Genomic DNA, 15,757 nt, shown 5'->3' with positions numbered 1-15,757 from the left:
CTCCTTTATTTAAGAACATTTACAGTGCCTTGCAAATGTAATCAGACCCCTGACTAATGCTCTCATATTACTGAATTACAAATGGTACATTGTAATTTCATTCTGTGTAATATTTTATTTTGAAACACAAACTCAAAATCAATTATTGTGACATTGGTTTTATGTTGGGAAATGTTTGTAAGAAACATAAAAACAACAACATGTTGCTTGCACATGTATTCAACCCCCACACATTAATATTTGGTAGAGGCACCTTTCACTGCAGTAACAGCTTTAAGTCTTTTGGGGTAGGTATGTACCAGCTTTGCACACAGTGTCAGAGGGATTTTGGCCCATTCTTCTTGGCAGATTTGCTCCAGGTCGTTCAGGTCCGTTGAATGTTGCTTGTAGGCCACAATTGTAAAAGAGCGCCACAGATTCTCAGTGGGATTGAGATCAGGACTTTGACTGGGCCACTGTAGGACATTCACCTTTTTGTTCTTGAGCCATTCCAGTGTTGCTTTGGCCTTGTGCTTGGGATCATTGCCCTGCTGAAAAGCCTCCCAAGCTTCAGTTGTTTAGTGGACTGAAGCAGGTTCCTTGCAGTATTTCTCTGTATTTTGCTCCATCCATTCTTCCTTCAATTTTAACAAGATGCCCAGTCCCTGCTGATGAGAAGCATCCCCACAGCATAATACTGCACCACCATACTTCACTGTAGAGATGGTGTGTCTTCAGGCATGGGCAGTGTTAGGTTTGTACCAGGCCAAAAAGCTCAATCTTAGTCTCATCTGACCACAAAACCTTTTCTCACATCGCAGCTGGGGCACTCTTATGCTTTCTGGCAAACTCCAGACATTCTTTCAGATGGTACTTTTGAGTAATGGCTTCTTTTTTGCCACCCTCCCATACAGGCCAGTGTTATTCAGAGCTCTTGATATGGTTGACTGGTGCACCAGTACTCCACTCCCAGCCACTGAACTCTGTAGCTCCTTCAAAGTGATTGTTGGCCTCTCTGTGGCTTATCTCACAAGACTCCTTCTTGTTCGAGCACTGAGTTTTGAGGGACGGCCTTTTCTTGGCAGTGCCTGGGTGATGTGATGCAGCTTCCACTTCCTGATTGTTGATCCAAATGTGCTCACTGGGATATCCAAACACTTGGATATTATTTTGTACCCTTTTCCTCATCTGTGCCTTTGTATTACATTATCTCTCATTTCTGTAAAGAGGTCTTTCATTTCCCTTCAGATCCACAGCCTGACCAATGATCCTTCAACAGTGGGTTTTTATCCTCACAATGTGACAGCAACTTTAATGGTTCAGAGGTGGAGGCTAATGGTAAGGTAATTGTGTCCTTGATAGGGTGATTTTTTTCATCTGTGTGAACTGGGAGCTTCCACAGCACTGGGGTTGAATTCTTATGTAAGCAACATGTTTCAGTTTTTTGTTTCTTTTAAACATTTCCCAACATAAAACAAATGTCACCTTACAATAACTGATTTTCAGTTTCAGTGTTTCAAAATAAAATATCATACTGAACGAAATTACAATGTACCATTTGTAATTCAGTAATATGACAGTCTTAGTCAGGGGTCTGATTACTTTTGAAAGGCACTGTATAACCCACTTTAATATTAAAGACAAATCTCTAAGCAGCATACAAAATTCAATATATAAAACCATTGATTATTACAGCAACAGGCAAAAATACACATCCAATGCTGCCAAATAGAGTCCAGCTGCAAGGACCAAATTCAGTGAACTGTAAAAAATGAGTATTTAGAAGATATCTTAAAGAGATAATATAGGAAGAATTCCATATGGCAGAAGGAAGGGCATTCCAAAGTGCAGGGCTGCTGACAGAAAAGGCTGGTTCTAGTCACTGTGAAATGATAGCCCATAGGCTGTGGTGCTACTAGTAAGGTCTCCTTAGGATTTATGTAAAAGATCTATATATGGGCGATAGCCTGGTTAAGTGTTCTTCTGGGCTTTATATGCCAACATGTTCTTGAATATAGCCTGGGTGGTAATTGGGTCTCAGTGCAGTTCTCTACAGCACAGGTGTAACATGTACACATCAGGCTGCAGCTTCTAGACATTTCTAGAAGCTGCACATAGTTATTGAACATGTTACAGTAATCCAATTGTGAGGCTACCAATGCATGAGTCACTGTAGCTAAGTGGTCTGCATCCAAGAAACAGTGTAATTGGCATTACCAACTGAAATTGGTAGCAGGTGCATCTTGTCAAAGAGGTTACCAAGGCCTCTAAGGACAAAGATGGAGTGAAGAGCACCCCTGAACTATGTACCTGTTTCCTTCAGAAGGAGTACAATCCATCTAGAAGTCTTGTGGAGCTGGGAACCATTTACCCATAGAGTCTTCACATGTTATAAGATGAGGTTTCATTTTATTGGCCCTCATCTAGTCCATCAGTGTTCAGGTACTAGTTCAGAACATTTATTTATTTCAAAAATTTATATACTAATTAACACAGTCTCTGTGGGAAGCCTCTCCTGAATCTCCTCAGGATTCTGTCTGTCTTAAACTTTTTGAAATCAGCTTTCCAGAAGTCCAGCATGCAACTCTTACTATGTTCAGCTTTTCCTTTCCTCAGTATCTGGAACCCTAAGATGATGTGGTAACTTCTACCCAAGGTCTCTATGACTTTCACCTCGTCAACCAGCGGTGCTGTTGCCACAGGACTACAAGGCAAAAGGTCTGAGGCCTCTGCATAAAAGCCCCCCTCTTTACCAGGCAGGCAGCAGCAAATTTCAGTATGCCAGGAAGGTAGCTAAGGCTGCAGCCACCCACCAACATTTTAAATTTAATGTGAAATTTCCTGAAAAGTGAGTGCAATGAGAGTAGCAGTGAGCTTAGATGCTCAGGTGCCACCTTGGGATTGTGGGAGCAGTGAGTGCACACAGGGTGCAGGCTATGGTGGCTTGGTCTGTCCCTCCTTGCTTAAATTAAGGTGGTCAAACAAGTGCCAGGCCTCAGTTCATTTAGGGGTTTTGCTGTATGTAATCCCAACAAAGTCATCTACTGAAGCAGAATATCATGTTTGGATAAAGTGGTGCACTGTTAATTATCTTTTCACTACCACCTTTGTCTCTGTTTCCACTCTTGGAACATAGCTGATTGCCTGTTCTTAGGCAGAAGTATGTGTGGTATTGAGACAAGTTTATTAAAAGCTCTGCCAAGTCAAGAACTCATCCAAATGCTGTTTCTACAAGGCTACATTAAGGTCCACTTATAACAGTGGCACAGTGCCCACTACTGGAGTACTTTTTGCTCTCTATCAGAACCATTTTGGTTATAGTATCAACTTGAAGGTACATAACAACAACATATGCTATATATAATAATGTATATACCCTACAAGTAGGGATGGATGAATCGATTGATGTTATTTATTCATGTAGAGATGGGACTAATCTGTCAGTTTTGGTTTCTTTCTGTTTCCTGTTTTTCCTATTTTAAATTCTTTTTGGCACATAAGGCTGCCCTAGTGCTGCAATGGAGAGGAGTATGTTGGCTAATGCTCGGCCACTTAAAACAGCCTGGTAGCCCTGACTGGCTGGCAGCAATTCCAGCAGTCATTCCCAGCTCCATCTGGAGATGTCAAAGATGGGTTTGGGGACCTTTTGAATGCAAACCAAGTGCTCTACCTATGACACCTCCCTGGAGCCTTATGAAAATGCTTTCTAGGCAAGACATGGGATGGGAGATCCCCCCCAACCCCGACAGGGGTGGGGATCCTTTTTCAGCCCAAGGGCCACATTCTCTTCTGGGCAGCTTTCCGGGAGCCACATGTCAGTCGTGGGTGGGGCTATTTTCTATACACATGCTCACACAACCCTCTCTATTCTCCATCCAGGCAGGCCAGAGGCATTATCAGGTACAAACACTCAGGGAAGGTACAAACAGGGCCTGTGTGGGATGTGCCCTGGGGAAAGTTTGGAGGGTGAGACAGAGAGGCCCGGAGGGCCACATCCGTCCACTGAGCCTGAGGTTCCTTATCCCTGGTGTAACTTTTAGCTTGATGAAGGTTCTGATGAAGCCTGCTCACACTGCCTGACATTTTGTTTGCTCCTTATAACTGTGTTGCTCAACGGTCCATTTTCGAGGTGCTGTTTGTTGAGTTCTTTCTTATGGAGCAAGAATTGCTTTTGGCGTTCTTGTCCTTGGAAGCGTCTCCCAAAGATGAGACCAGAACCCCTCGATCCCCCTCCTTCCTCTTGGTGGTACACGAGGCGCTTTGGGACCTTTCCGCACGGAAGGAGCTAGTTATGATGGTAGGGAAATCTCTCCGCCTCTTTCTCCGCCCCTCGCGCCGACTCTCTCCAACCGGCTTGGCGGAGCTGCGGGAGCGGCTGGAGCCCTGGGCGGCCGGAGTGCCTACGCCCCCCCTTCTCAACGCCGAGGAGGGGGGGAGCCTCCTCAGGGGCTTTGCGCCCTGAGCAGGATGGTCCTGCGCCGCGTTCATGAGCCGCCTCAGTCCCCCCGCAGCACTGGCTAGCGAACAGGGTTGGTCGTGCCTACGCTACCGGGGCTGTCTGGTGGTTCCCTCCTTCCAACCTCTCAAGCATCGTCCACGCCGCTCGGTGTAGCGACCGAGGCTGGGCTACGCTAACCCAGGAGCCGGCTGCTGACGGCTCGGCTGAGGCACGGATGTCGGTTTCCAGGTGCTGCAGCGTCGGCGGAGGCGGTGGCAGACCTAAGCGATCTGTGCAAGGCCGGGACCGGAGAGGTAAAGCATACAGCGCCGGCCGCGCGTGTTTGTGAGTGCCTGGATACGCGTGCGTGCGTGTTTGTGCTGTTTGTGCGTGTGTAAAGTACAAGCGCCCTGGGGAGCGGGCCCGCGGTGTTCACGTACACAGCCCCTGCCGAGGGGCAAGAGCTGCTGGAATCCCGCCTCCTCCAGGCAGCTTGTGCGGCGTGTTGCTTGTCCTTGTCGTTGCTATTTTTATGACTTGCTCTTCTTCGGAGAGAGGTTCGCTTGTAGCCCGCCTGCTGCCTTGCTTGGCCTCGCCCTGAGGAAGCTGAAAAGGGGGCATTTTCCTGTCGTTTGCCTTCCCGCCGTCGCTCACTGGGATTCTGCGAGCTAGCCGCTTGACGTTGCGGTGGAGAGAGGACTGTTGTCCTAGAATTGGGGGAACTTGGCCCCGTCCCTTTTTCCCCGCGCCGAGAAGAACCCTTGGTTGGGGAGGAGGCGCCCCTTTTCCTGCCCTGACTCCGCCTCGCCGTACTTAGGTTGGAAGAAGGGGCTCTGCTCTTCTTCCTGTGGCAGTGACAAATCGGAGGCTTCCCAATTCTCTATCCCGGGGCTCCAATGCCATGTTTTGAAGCGTGTGGAGCGTTTAAGCCTCCACCCCTCCCCCTGCTGCTTTTATTTCTGTTGGCCCCTCTGCTCTCCTTGTGTTTACCAGGCGCTTCCAAGGGCGGGCTGGGCTGGGCTGCTTCTGCAGCTAACATTTAGCAATTAGGGTGCTCCTAACCTCTAAATCTGCTGTCATTTTTTCCTCTGTTTCCAAATATGCTGTAATTGTGCCTCCAAACATATAATTAGACATGTAGAGGTTCAAGCCTTCCTGGAAGTAAGATCTTCAGAGCTAGATCATACTGGCCTTATGAAGGGCAGGGTACTGATAGTTGGTGGGAAGGGAATGGTAATCCGCACGTGCTCAGGGGCACTCATCCTTAAAAGTACTCGAAGCACAACAAAGAAAAGCAGCTAATAGGTGCTGTATGAAAAAGTGTTTCATTTTAAGTTCTGCAAACAGGTTTCAAAACCCAGACAGCATGTTTAGAGACTGAGCCCTGACTCGGTTTTCCTGTGCATGGGCTTCAAACAGATAGCAGCAAAGGTTGGAAAGAAGTCAGGCCTTTGCTTTAGGAATGCAGGGCTAATTCTTTGCTTGCATCCTTCTGAGATGATGGAGGCTACCTGAAAATGCTAATTGCACATCTCCCTGATCTTTAGTTCTCTTTTTGACTGTGTTGTTTTGAGCTGTCAGTTTGTTGAGAGACCCCACCTTCTCTGACATTTTCACACTGGGTTTAGTTCACTGCTTGTAGTGCTAGTATTGGGTCTGATAACTAGTCCACTTATGCACTGGCTAGTTCTTGCCAAGTGTGTCAAGGAAGCAAAAAGCACTTAAAGGCTACTACTGGAAAGCAATAATGTTTTTGCTTTTGAAGCTGAGCATCTCACAGTCTAAGGCAGCCTTTCCCAACTAGTGGGCCATCAGATGTTGTTGGACCACAACTCCCATCAGCCTCGGCTAGCATTGCCAATGATCAGGAAAGATGGGAGTTGTGGTCCAACAACATCTGGTGGCCCACTAGTTGGGAAAGGCTGGTCTAAGGAGATGCAGTTAGTAGGAACAGCAAGATACATTACTAGTTGACACAGTCACCTTTGGTAAAGATGAGTTTGTGTAGGTTTTTTGTCATGGGTCAGATGTGTCTCTGTTACAAACTCCAGTCCACATACATGTCATCAGCCTGAGTTAGTTCCTTGCACAGCAGCAGCATGGCTCCTTGATGGGTCAACAATGGGGCCAGTGCATTTCCGGTTTAGAAATAAAGTGCCAAAAAGGAAGCCAGAGATCCTCCGATGTAAATGTTTCCTAATATAGTGAACCCTGCTTACTCCTGTATAGAAAGCGATGTAGAAAGCACCCTAGTTGTAATGTTACGCAATATGTATGTAAATTTCTTTGCATTGTGCTAGAAAGCAATTGGCTTTAGCTTCTCTGTATGTGTGCAGGCTGTGTCATATTAATTAAGTTAAGCACATGAGTCACACCTTATCTGTACAGATGTGGCTTCTATGTAGAAAATTAGCATTATGTGAAGTAGCAGATGGATTTGTATATATCTATTGCAAATAAATGTATATTGATCTATTCTACCATGATACCTTTATTAGTGAATTTCAGAGTTCTCACAATAGGATAAAAAATAATATCCCAGTTTGTTTGTGTGTTTGTTTTTCAATTTATATCCCGCCCTTCCTCCCAGCAGGAGCCCAGGGCAGCAAACAAAAGCGCTAAAAACACTTTAAAATATCATAAAACCAGACTTTAAAATACATTAAAACAAAACATCTTTAAAAGCATTTACTCAGAAGTAAGTCCAATTTTGGTGAATGGGTCTTATTCCCAGGTCATTGTAGGACTGCTGCCTAGGGCTCTGCAATCCTATACATACTTACTTCTGAGTAGACATGCAGAGAATTGTGCTGTTAATCTTTTTCCCTTTTTTTATATTCAGTCAACACAAAGTGGAGTTCTCCAGTGCATAATTTCACAATTCAGAATTACAATGAAATAGACATCATGGATGATGTTATTCACTAGGATCTTACTTCAGACCATGGTATTCCTGATCTCTAGGTATGGATGTGAAAGTTGGACAGTGAAAAAAGCAGATAAGAGAAAAATCAACTCATTTGAAATGTGGTGTTGGAGGAGTGTTGTGCATACCACGGACTGCGAAAAAGACAAATAATTGGGTGTTAGAACAAATTAAACCAGAACTGTCACTAGAAGCTAAAATGATGAAACTGAGATTATCATACTTTGGACACATCATGAGAAGGCCTGATTCACTAGAAAAGACAATAATGCTGGGAGAAACAGCAGGGAGTAGAAAAAGAGGAAGGCCAAAAAAGAGATGGATTGATTCCATAAAGGAAGCCACAGACTTGAACTTACAAGATCTGAACAGGGTGGTTCATGACAGATGCTCTTGGAGGCCATTGATTCATATGGTCGCCATAAGTCATAATCGACTTGAAGGCACATAACAACAACAACCCTGTACAGTTATGGCAGGGTTATGATTAGGTTATGGCTGTAGATTACAATAAAATATTTTAATTGGTTTAAAATACGTTTTTAGGTCTCTTCGTTTTTATGTACTTATTGAGAAATAGAATGCAGCCCTTAATTGAGCTGGAAGATAGCATGCATCCGAAGGTCCTCTTCTGTAGTTCATGGCTTAAGCTAGAAGGAATAGAGTGGGCTGTGGCCACAGATTTGAAGAATGGCAACTAGAGTGTGTCAAGATTGTGGGGTTGGACATATGTAAAATTTAAATACTCTTTTAGAGGCTTCAAGTGTGGCTTAAGTCTGCATGCAGTTGACCCATATGTTCAGTTAGGGGTGATTTAGATGTTTGGCTACTTTAGCAAACACGGATGTAGTCACTGTATGTTACTATAGTATGTCCCTGCCTGCTGGTCTTCCAGCTGCAAAATACATCCAGTAACCACAGGTGAATTTCTTGTTGTACTTGCCCTGAAACTCAAGTTTCTTAATTTGCATGGTCAGAGTGTTGTTGTTTTTTTAAAAAAAATAGGTTGACATACTGAGACATAGGATACTGTTAAATTTAAGTATTTAAAGTATTTAAATTTTTTAGGTTAGCATTGGGACACACATTTTCAAAAAACAAAACAGCTAGAAGCACAGCAGCAGTAATGGGTGATTTATTGCCCCATTCTACTGTTTCTTGCTGTTGTTGATGGCAACCTGCACCTGCCTAATGATAAAGCTCATTTCCTGTGGACAATTCTGTTTTGGCTGTATATTTTTCAATCGCTTCAGAAGTAAGGATTGTTTATAGATCTAGTGCCTTTAGTAAGGGTGGTTCTTTTCCCTGGAAAGGGCTGAGCCAGCATATTCATAAAAAAAGTTCCAGAAATACCTAGAGTATTCTTAAGTCTTAACCTCCACTTCTTGTTTTGTACAGCACTGCTAAAGCGCCACACAATGGTGTGCTATACTTTTGTAATTTTTCATAAAACTAGTAACAGCCAGTGCAGACACAAGAATGTATTTTAAGCATGGTTAAGATATTGGGATGGTTTTTTCTCCTGCCAGGGGAGAATTATTCCATCCGGGCTTAACTTTAGTTTGGGAATATGTCAGTGCTGACATTAAGCATGACATAAGGCCTGGGGTCCCCAATGTGGCACCCATGGGCACATGGTATCCTCAGACACTGCCCCTTGATGCCTACCAAGGCCAATTGTACCTTCCTTTTGTCTTTTCTTTCTTTTTTTGGGCTTTTATTGTTTAGCGGATAATCTTTTTTTTTTAAGGGTACCTTCTGTATTTTAATTGTTTTTTTGGGGGGGGTGTAGGTCTTTTGTGTCTTGCTGGGTGGGTTGGAGGATCATCAGTTTCTGTCTTGTGAAATGGGTATTTTGTGGAAATCAGTTTCTTAGATTTCCAAATGTGCCCCAGACCCCAAAATGTTGGGGACCCCAGGTTAAGGCTAACCAGGATTCCTATCAAAGGATTGCAGCTGCTTAAGAATATTTATTTGTACAGGGAACCTGGTTAGTCTTAACCATGGTCAACGTTGGTGTTAATGTATCCTTTAGGTATGGTTAAGGAGGGAATTGATTGCAGGGAAGGATGGGCTTAGTTTGTGAGAGTATGTGATCCCATGATTTCATGGCCTGTTCCTGATCTCATAACCACAGTTAATGCTTTGACTACGTCTCCTCTGGCTGTTAGTGGACTTATTAAAAATGGTCAAGGATATAGTTCAAAAGTTGTTTTGGGAAAGCTAATTTTACAATCATGCCTGTAGGGGGGAGAAGAGTAGGGATAATAGAGGGTCAACACACTTAGTGAATATAAGCAACAGCTGTATTCACTTTAGCACTGAGCGGCATGGACCCTAGAGTTATAATGCTTGTCTGCTGTTAAAAAAAAATGAAATAACAAATAGCATAACAAATAGCACAAGACAGGATTAGTAGATCTTCTTAGTCCAACCCCAGCCATGTCATGTGTGTTAACCACACTCTTTAGCTCTATTCAGGCATAATTGGAACTGGGGTTAAATAACTCCTGTAGGGGCCATATGGTCACATTCTCCTACCCCCACCCCCAAACTTTGGGAGGGGCTGTGGCTAAGTGGTAGAGCATCTGCTTTGCATGCAGAAGATCCCAGGTTCAATCCCAAGCATCTCCAGGTAGGATTGGGAGACAGTACCTGTCTGAAACCCTGGAGAGAGCTGTTGCCAGTCAGTGTAGACAACAGTGAGTTAGATGGACCAATGGGTTTAACTCAGTACAGTATACAGCAACTTCCTATGTTCCTATTGTCATGCCCACTGGCTTCCCTTCTTCGGGAGAATGCACTTAGAAGCCTCCCTGCAATCGGAAACCCTGATTGTGGAGTAGGCAGGGATGGGAATGTTGGGGGGCAGGCTGGTGCATGGGCCCCCTGTGCCCCCTATGTGAGTTATTTAATCCCAGGTCTAATAATGCCTGAATAGAATCTGTAATGTTGGATGAAGGGCAGGGCAGCACCACCCGCTACCTCCCTTAATTTTTTTTATGTAGAAAAGAGGCTTTTAATTTTTGATTTAAATTTCGATTCCCAGTACAAAGATACTGTAAACACAAATAACAATATTTCTTAGCTCTTCAAAATAAATATTTAATTAAGGCTATTCTATGCCTTGTACGTGTCATCTGGAAAGACTTTAAACAGTATTCATGTGCACATGTGTCACACAGTTTTCATTCCTTTTAGTCCCTGCCCTTTTCCCCTTCAAATCTGTAATCACATCAGGTGCCTCTTTCTCCATTTAACATAGCCGAAAAATGAAGAACATACTTATATTATGCAATTTCATGAACTGAGAAAGAGTCATAAAGAGAGAGAGAGAGTAAGAGAGTGGATATCTATAAATTATTTGGTTAGTTAATATTATATTAACTGTGGTTATCTTTTCCTGTTTTTTTGGAGTTTAAATTTTGTTATAAGTAGTTTGAATATTATTAGTGTCTTTGCGCTTTCAGAGTGAACATATGTTAACAGTGCACAAACTTTTCCTTTTTTAGAATTCAGAGTCAAAGCATTGCATTCCTTTGAGCACTGCAATTTCTGCCTCTAATTTGAACTAACACTTTACTCTTTGATTGTTGTGAGAAAACAAAAATTTGAGCTGGGGATAGAGAGTAAGCTTATCCCCTACAAACCTTGGTTTGTCTGCCTCTGTTTATTGACAAGTACATGAGAGAATACCACTTTAATGGTGTTTTGCCATTAAACCTAACAAAGTTTTGCTGTGCACAATATAAAAAAAGTTTATGCAGCATGTTCAACAACCTTTTATTTAACCTAGTTTTTTCTGTTTCACGTGAAATATCATTAACTGCTATAATAGTGAATTGGTTGCTAGATCCCTGTGTTGAAAGAGAACCATAAGATTCATAGATTACACACTGTATGAATGTTGAAAACATTGAAATGTTGTCAAGGACATCTCCATGTAGTTCAAACAGAAAATGATCAAAGCATATGTGACAGTTGCTGAAATATGAACCTCAAGAAGTCTTCATTACATTATCCATGTTTAGTCTAATTTATACACAAGTTAAGTTGTTTTAATAGTATTTTGTCTATGCTTAACATTAGTACAGGGGTTGCCCATGCAGTGCCTGTGGGCGACGCTTGCAAAGGCTTTCATTGGCACCTTTGGGCAGGGCTCCCAGTCACTGAGTTTTCTTTTTCTTTTTTTAAAGTAAGACTCTAGCCTTCCTAGAAAGAAAGTTATGAGGCAAAATATAGACGTACCCTTCTAAGCGATTTCTGTGAAATGTGCCAACCTGGCTGTTCCCTCTTTTCAGTGTTTTTAGCCAGCGAGTGACGTCAGAGCTGTGATAGAGAAGTGAGTTGTTTGTGTACCCGGCAATAGGAATCCTTGGAGTTTTAAAGAGTTGCTGTTTCCTCCTTCCCTTTAGTGCACTTTTCCTGCTTGTACAGTAGGGCCCTGCTTTTTGGCGGCCCCCTTTTTGGCATTCCGATGATATGGCGGTTTTAAGGCCCCACTCATATGGCGCTTGTTCTGCTTTTACGGCATTTTTTGGGTGTCGGGCGCCATTTTATTGACAGAGTTCCGCTTTTCAGCAGGTTTTGCTTTTAGGCAGGGGTCTGGAACGTAACCTGCCGTATGAGTGGGGCCCTATTCTATCGTAGTTTCTTGGAATCTCCATTGTTTGTCCTTTCTTTTTTCTTAGCAACCAGGATGTATCTTTCCTGTGGTGGGTTTGTCTGAATTAGGTACTCCCTAGAAGTTATTTTCTGCAAACTACACATTACTACTACACAGTAAGTATAAAAGAATCCCCTCCTCAAATGGCAAATGCAAAATGGGAAAACTTTGCAAAGAATCTTAGGCATATCTCCTCTTTACAGAAGTTGATGTCCAGGCACTCATTAAGAATTCACTATGTATTCTACCCAGACAATATATGTCAACTCAGAAGTGAGCTCCATTGGGTTCAGTGGGACATACTCCCAGGTAAAAGTTTATTGGATTGCAGCCTAAGAATCTTGGTGTCTCATGGGGCTTACTCCCAGGTAAGTAGGTACAGGGTTTGGTTTAGGGTTGGCATTGGGGAAAACAGGGTTCTTGTGCCTTTAACAGATGTATCTCCACAGTCAGGACCAACAGGACATAGCTGACTTCCCGCAGTAAACATGAGGTTGTCCAAGGGTGTGGAAAGACACGGAGCAGCAATGTCTGTATTCTCTCTAATTTTGTATGATGCCATGCTCCCCCATGGCAGCCATTGTGTGACCGGCACCTATAGCACTCTCTCAAAATTTGAAATGTGCTCACTAGTCCAAAAAGCTTGGTGACCTCTGCATTAGTGTATTGAATCTGGATGCAATTCTAATTCACTTTTATTTTAAATTATGTCTTTTTGATACGGTTAATGTGACTTAAGTAGAAGAGTAAAGAATTCTAAAAATTATTTTCTTTTGCATTAATTTCAAAATATTTTTGCTGTTGTTTCATTGTTAATGTGAAAATTCATGTTCATCGGAAAAAAATGGTTCATGATCTTTTTCAATTACGCACATGGAGTTCTTTGGAAGAGATTTCACATTAGTGTTGCAATGTGTCTTACCAAAAAACTAGTCAGTCCTGTCTTCTGAATTAAATATTTCCGTTTGCCCTTGCAGTTGTTTTCATTTCAAAAATATGAGCCATTCCCCAACATCAATTGAGGCTGATGCTATCTTTATAGAAAAGAAGTGTCATTTTTGACACTTGCCTTGTATGTTTTTTTTCACTAAAACCAAAAGCTAAGCATTCTTAAGTATTATTGGTTTCAATGGAAGAGATTTTTCTCATTGTGATCAATGGGACTTAGGCTGCAATCCTTTATACACCTTGGAGGTATGTGTACTGAACTCCATGGGACTTTTTTTTTTAGTAGATATTCATAGGTTTCTACTATAAGAGCTAGTTCTCACTGGGCAGAGCATTTCCTAGCAGTAGTGCCACTACTAAAAAAGCCCTCTGCTTTGTTCTAACAAACCTTGCCCCTGATGGAGGTGGTGTTTGGAGAAGGGCCTTGGTTGATGACCTTAGTGCGTGGGCAGATTAGTATGGGAGAAAGTGTTTTGTCAAGCAGTTGGATGCCAAACTGTTTACGGCTTTAAAGGTAATCGCCAGCCCTTTGAATTGGGCCTGGATTTGAATGAGCAGCCAATGAGGTTTTTTTTAAAGAACTCTAGCCGCTGCATTCTTCACTAACTGAAGATGCCAAACCATTTTCAGAGGCAGATACATATATATAATGCATTGCAGAAATCTAAATGGAATGCAGAATGTGGTTAACTTATTTTATTTATTTATTTATTTATTATCATTATTTTTACCCCGCCCTTTTTCCAAAACTGGAACTCACGGCGGCTTCCAGATAAAAGCACACATATAATTAAAAACATACAAAAGTCTAGATTAAAATCAAATTAAACAATTTACAGTATTAAAACCATTCATACATACAGTTAAAATAATTCAAACTCAGTTTAAAATAATACAGTTAGGCAACAGCAATGCAGCACCCTTCAAGACCTGTCCTTAACAGCTTTCAGTTCCAAAGGCTTGTTGAAATAAAAAAGTCTTTGCTTGCCGACGGAAGGACTGCAAGGAGGGGGCCGTTCTTGCTTCCCTAGGAAGGGAGTTCCAAACCCTCGGGGCAGCCACCAAAAAGGCCCTATCTCGTGTCCCCACTAGTTGTGCTTGTGAGGACGTAGGTATTGAGAGAAGGGCCTCTCCTGAGTATCTCAGGGCCCGGGCAGGCTCATATAGGGAGATACGGTCTGACAGATAGCCTGGACCTAAGCCATATAGGGCTTTATAGGTCATCACCAGCACTTTGAATTGTGTCCGGAAACAGAGTGGCAACCAGTGGAGCTTTTGTAACAGGGGAGTTGTATGGTCCCTGTAACCAGCCCCAGTTAACATTCTGGCTGCAGCACGTTGCACCAACTGAAGTTTCCGAACAGTCTTCAGAGGCAGCCCCACGTAGAGCGCGTTACAGTAATCTAAGCGGGATGTAACTAAGGCATGTGTCACCGTGGCCAGATCAGATGGCTCAAGGAACGGGCGCAGTTGGCGCACTCATCTTAATTGTGCAAAAGCACTCCTGGCCACTGCAGAAGCCTGGGCCTCCAAATTTAAAGCTGAGTCCAGGAGCACACCCAAACTGCGAACCTGCGTCTTCAGGGGGAGTGTAACCCCATCCAGCACAGGCTGAATCCCTATTCCCTGATTTGCCTTTTGACTGACCAGGAGCACCTCTGTCTTGTCTGGATCAAGCTTCAATTTGTTCGCCCTTATCCAGTCCACCACTGATGACAGACAGCGGTTTGAAACCAAGACAGCTTCCTTGGAGTTAGGTGGAAAGGAGAAGTAGAGTTGGTTGTCATCAGCATACTGATGGCACCGAACCCCAAACCCCCGGACAACCTCTCCCAGCGGTTTCATGTAAATGTTAAATAACATGGGGGACAAAACTGAACCCTGAGGGACCCCACAGACCAACAGCCAAGGGGTCGAACAGGAATGCCCCAGCACCACTTTCTGGGTTCATCCCTCCAGGAAGGAACGGAGCCACTGTAAAACAGTGCCCCCAAGTCCCATCCTAGTAAGACGGTCCAGGAGGATACCATGGTCGATGGTATCGAAAGCCGCTGAGAGGTCCAGCAGAACCAACAGGGACACACTCCCCCTGTCCAGTTCTCTGTGCAAGTCATCCACCAAGGCGACCAAAGCCGTCTCCGTCCCATAACCAGGCCTGAAACCAGACTGAAATGGATCTAGATACTCCGTTTCGTCCAGGAATCCCTGGAGCTGGGAGGCCACCACACGCTCTATTACCTTGCCCAAAAATGGGATATTGGACACTGGCAAGACTATCTCTCTCCAGGAGGCACTATTGCTGATGCACCAGTTGAAGATGGTGAAAGTTACTCAATGTTTCAGAAATGATCTGGAATTCTAAAAACAAGGCTGCATTGAGGAACACCCCAAACTGTGAAACTGCTTCTTGTAAGAGGAATGCAATTTCATCCAGAACTGATTGAATACTATCTCCCTGAATGAGAGAATCATCTTCCCACAGAACCTCTGGCTTCAGTTTATCAGCCCTTGTCTAGTCCATTTTTGAATCTAGATGCTGGTTCAGCTAATTCAGATGTCAAACAGAAATAGAGCTGGGTGTCATCAGTAGACTGGTGATACTTTTCAAAATCCTCAGATAACTTTTCCCAGCAGCTTCATATACAGTAGGGCCCCACTCATACGGCAGGTTAAGGACCAGACCCCTGCTAAAAAGTGAAAAGCACCGATAAGTGGAACATAGTATCACCCTCTCCCACCCCCCCTCGCTCGCTCGCCCTCATTATGGATTGCAGGCAGGGAGCTGCCAGCCCACGCCGGC

At 43.5% G+C, this 15,757-nt stretch overlaps 1 protein-coding gene across 1 annotated transcript in view; it reads left to right on the top strand.

The window, feature by feature from the left end:
- Positions 1–4,336: 4,336 nt before the first annotated feature.
- Positions 4,337–15,757, top strand: part of PFKFB4 (6-phosphofructo-2-kinase/fructose-2,6-biphosphatase 4) — a 113,586-nt gene continuing 102,165 nt past the window's right edge. Inside the window, exon 1 of the mRNA XM_061618036.1 lies at positions 4,337–4,731. Within this exon, the coding sequence (XP_061474020.1) occupies positions 4,653–4,731 (79 nt within the window). The 5' untranslated portion in view covers positions 4,337–4,652. The remainder of the gene's footprint in view (positions 4,732–15,757) is intronic.

The sequence above is a fragment of the Rhineura floridana genome, chromosome 3 (genome assembly GCF_030035675.1).
Source record: "Rhineura floridana isolate rRhiFlo1 chromosome 3, rRhiFlo1.hap2, whole genome shotgun sequence".
NCBI classification, from domain to species: Eukaryota; Metazoa; Chordata; class Lepidosauria; order Squamata; family Rhineuridae; genus Rhineura; species Rhineura floridana.
The sequence above is the reverse complement of the archived record's forward strand: the minus strand, read 5'-3'. Positions and strand labels throughout refer to the sequence as shown.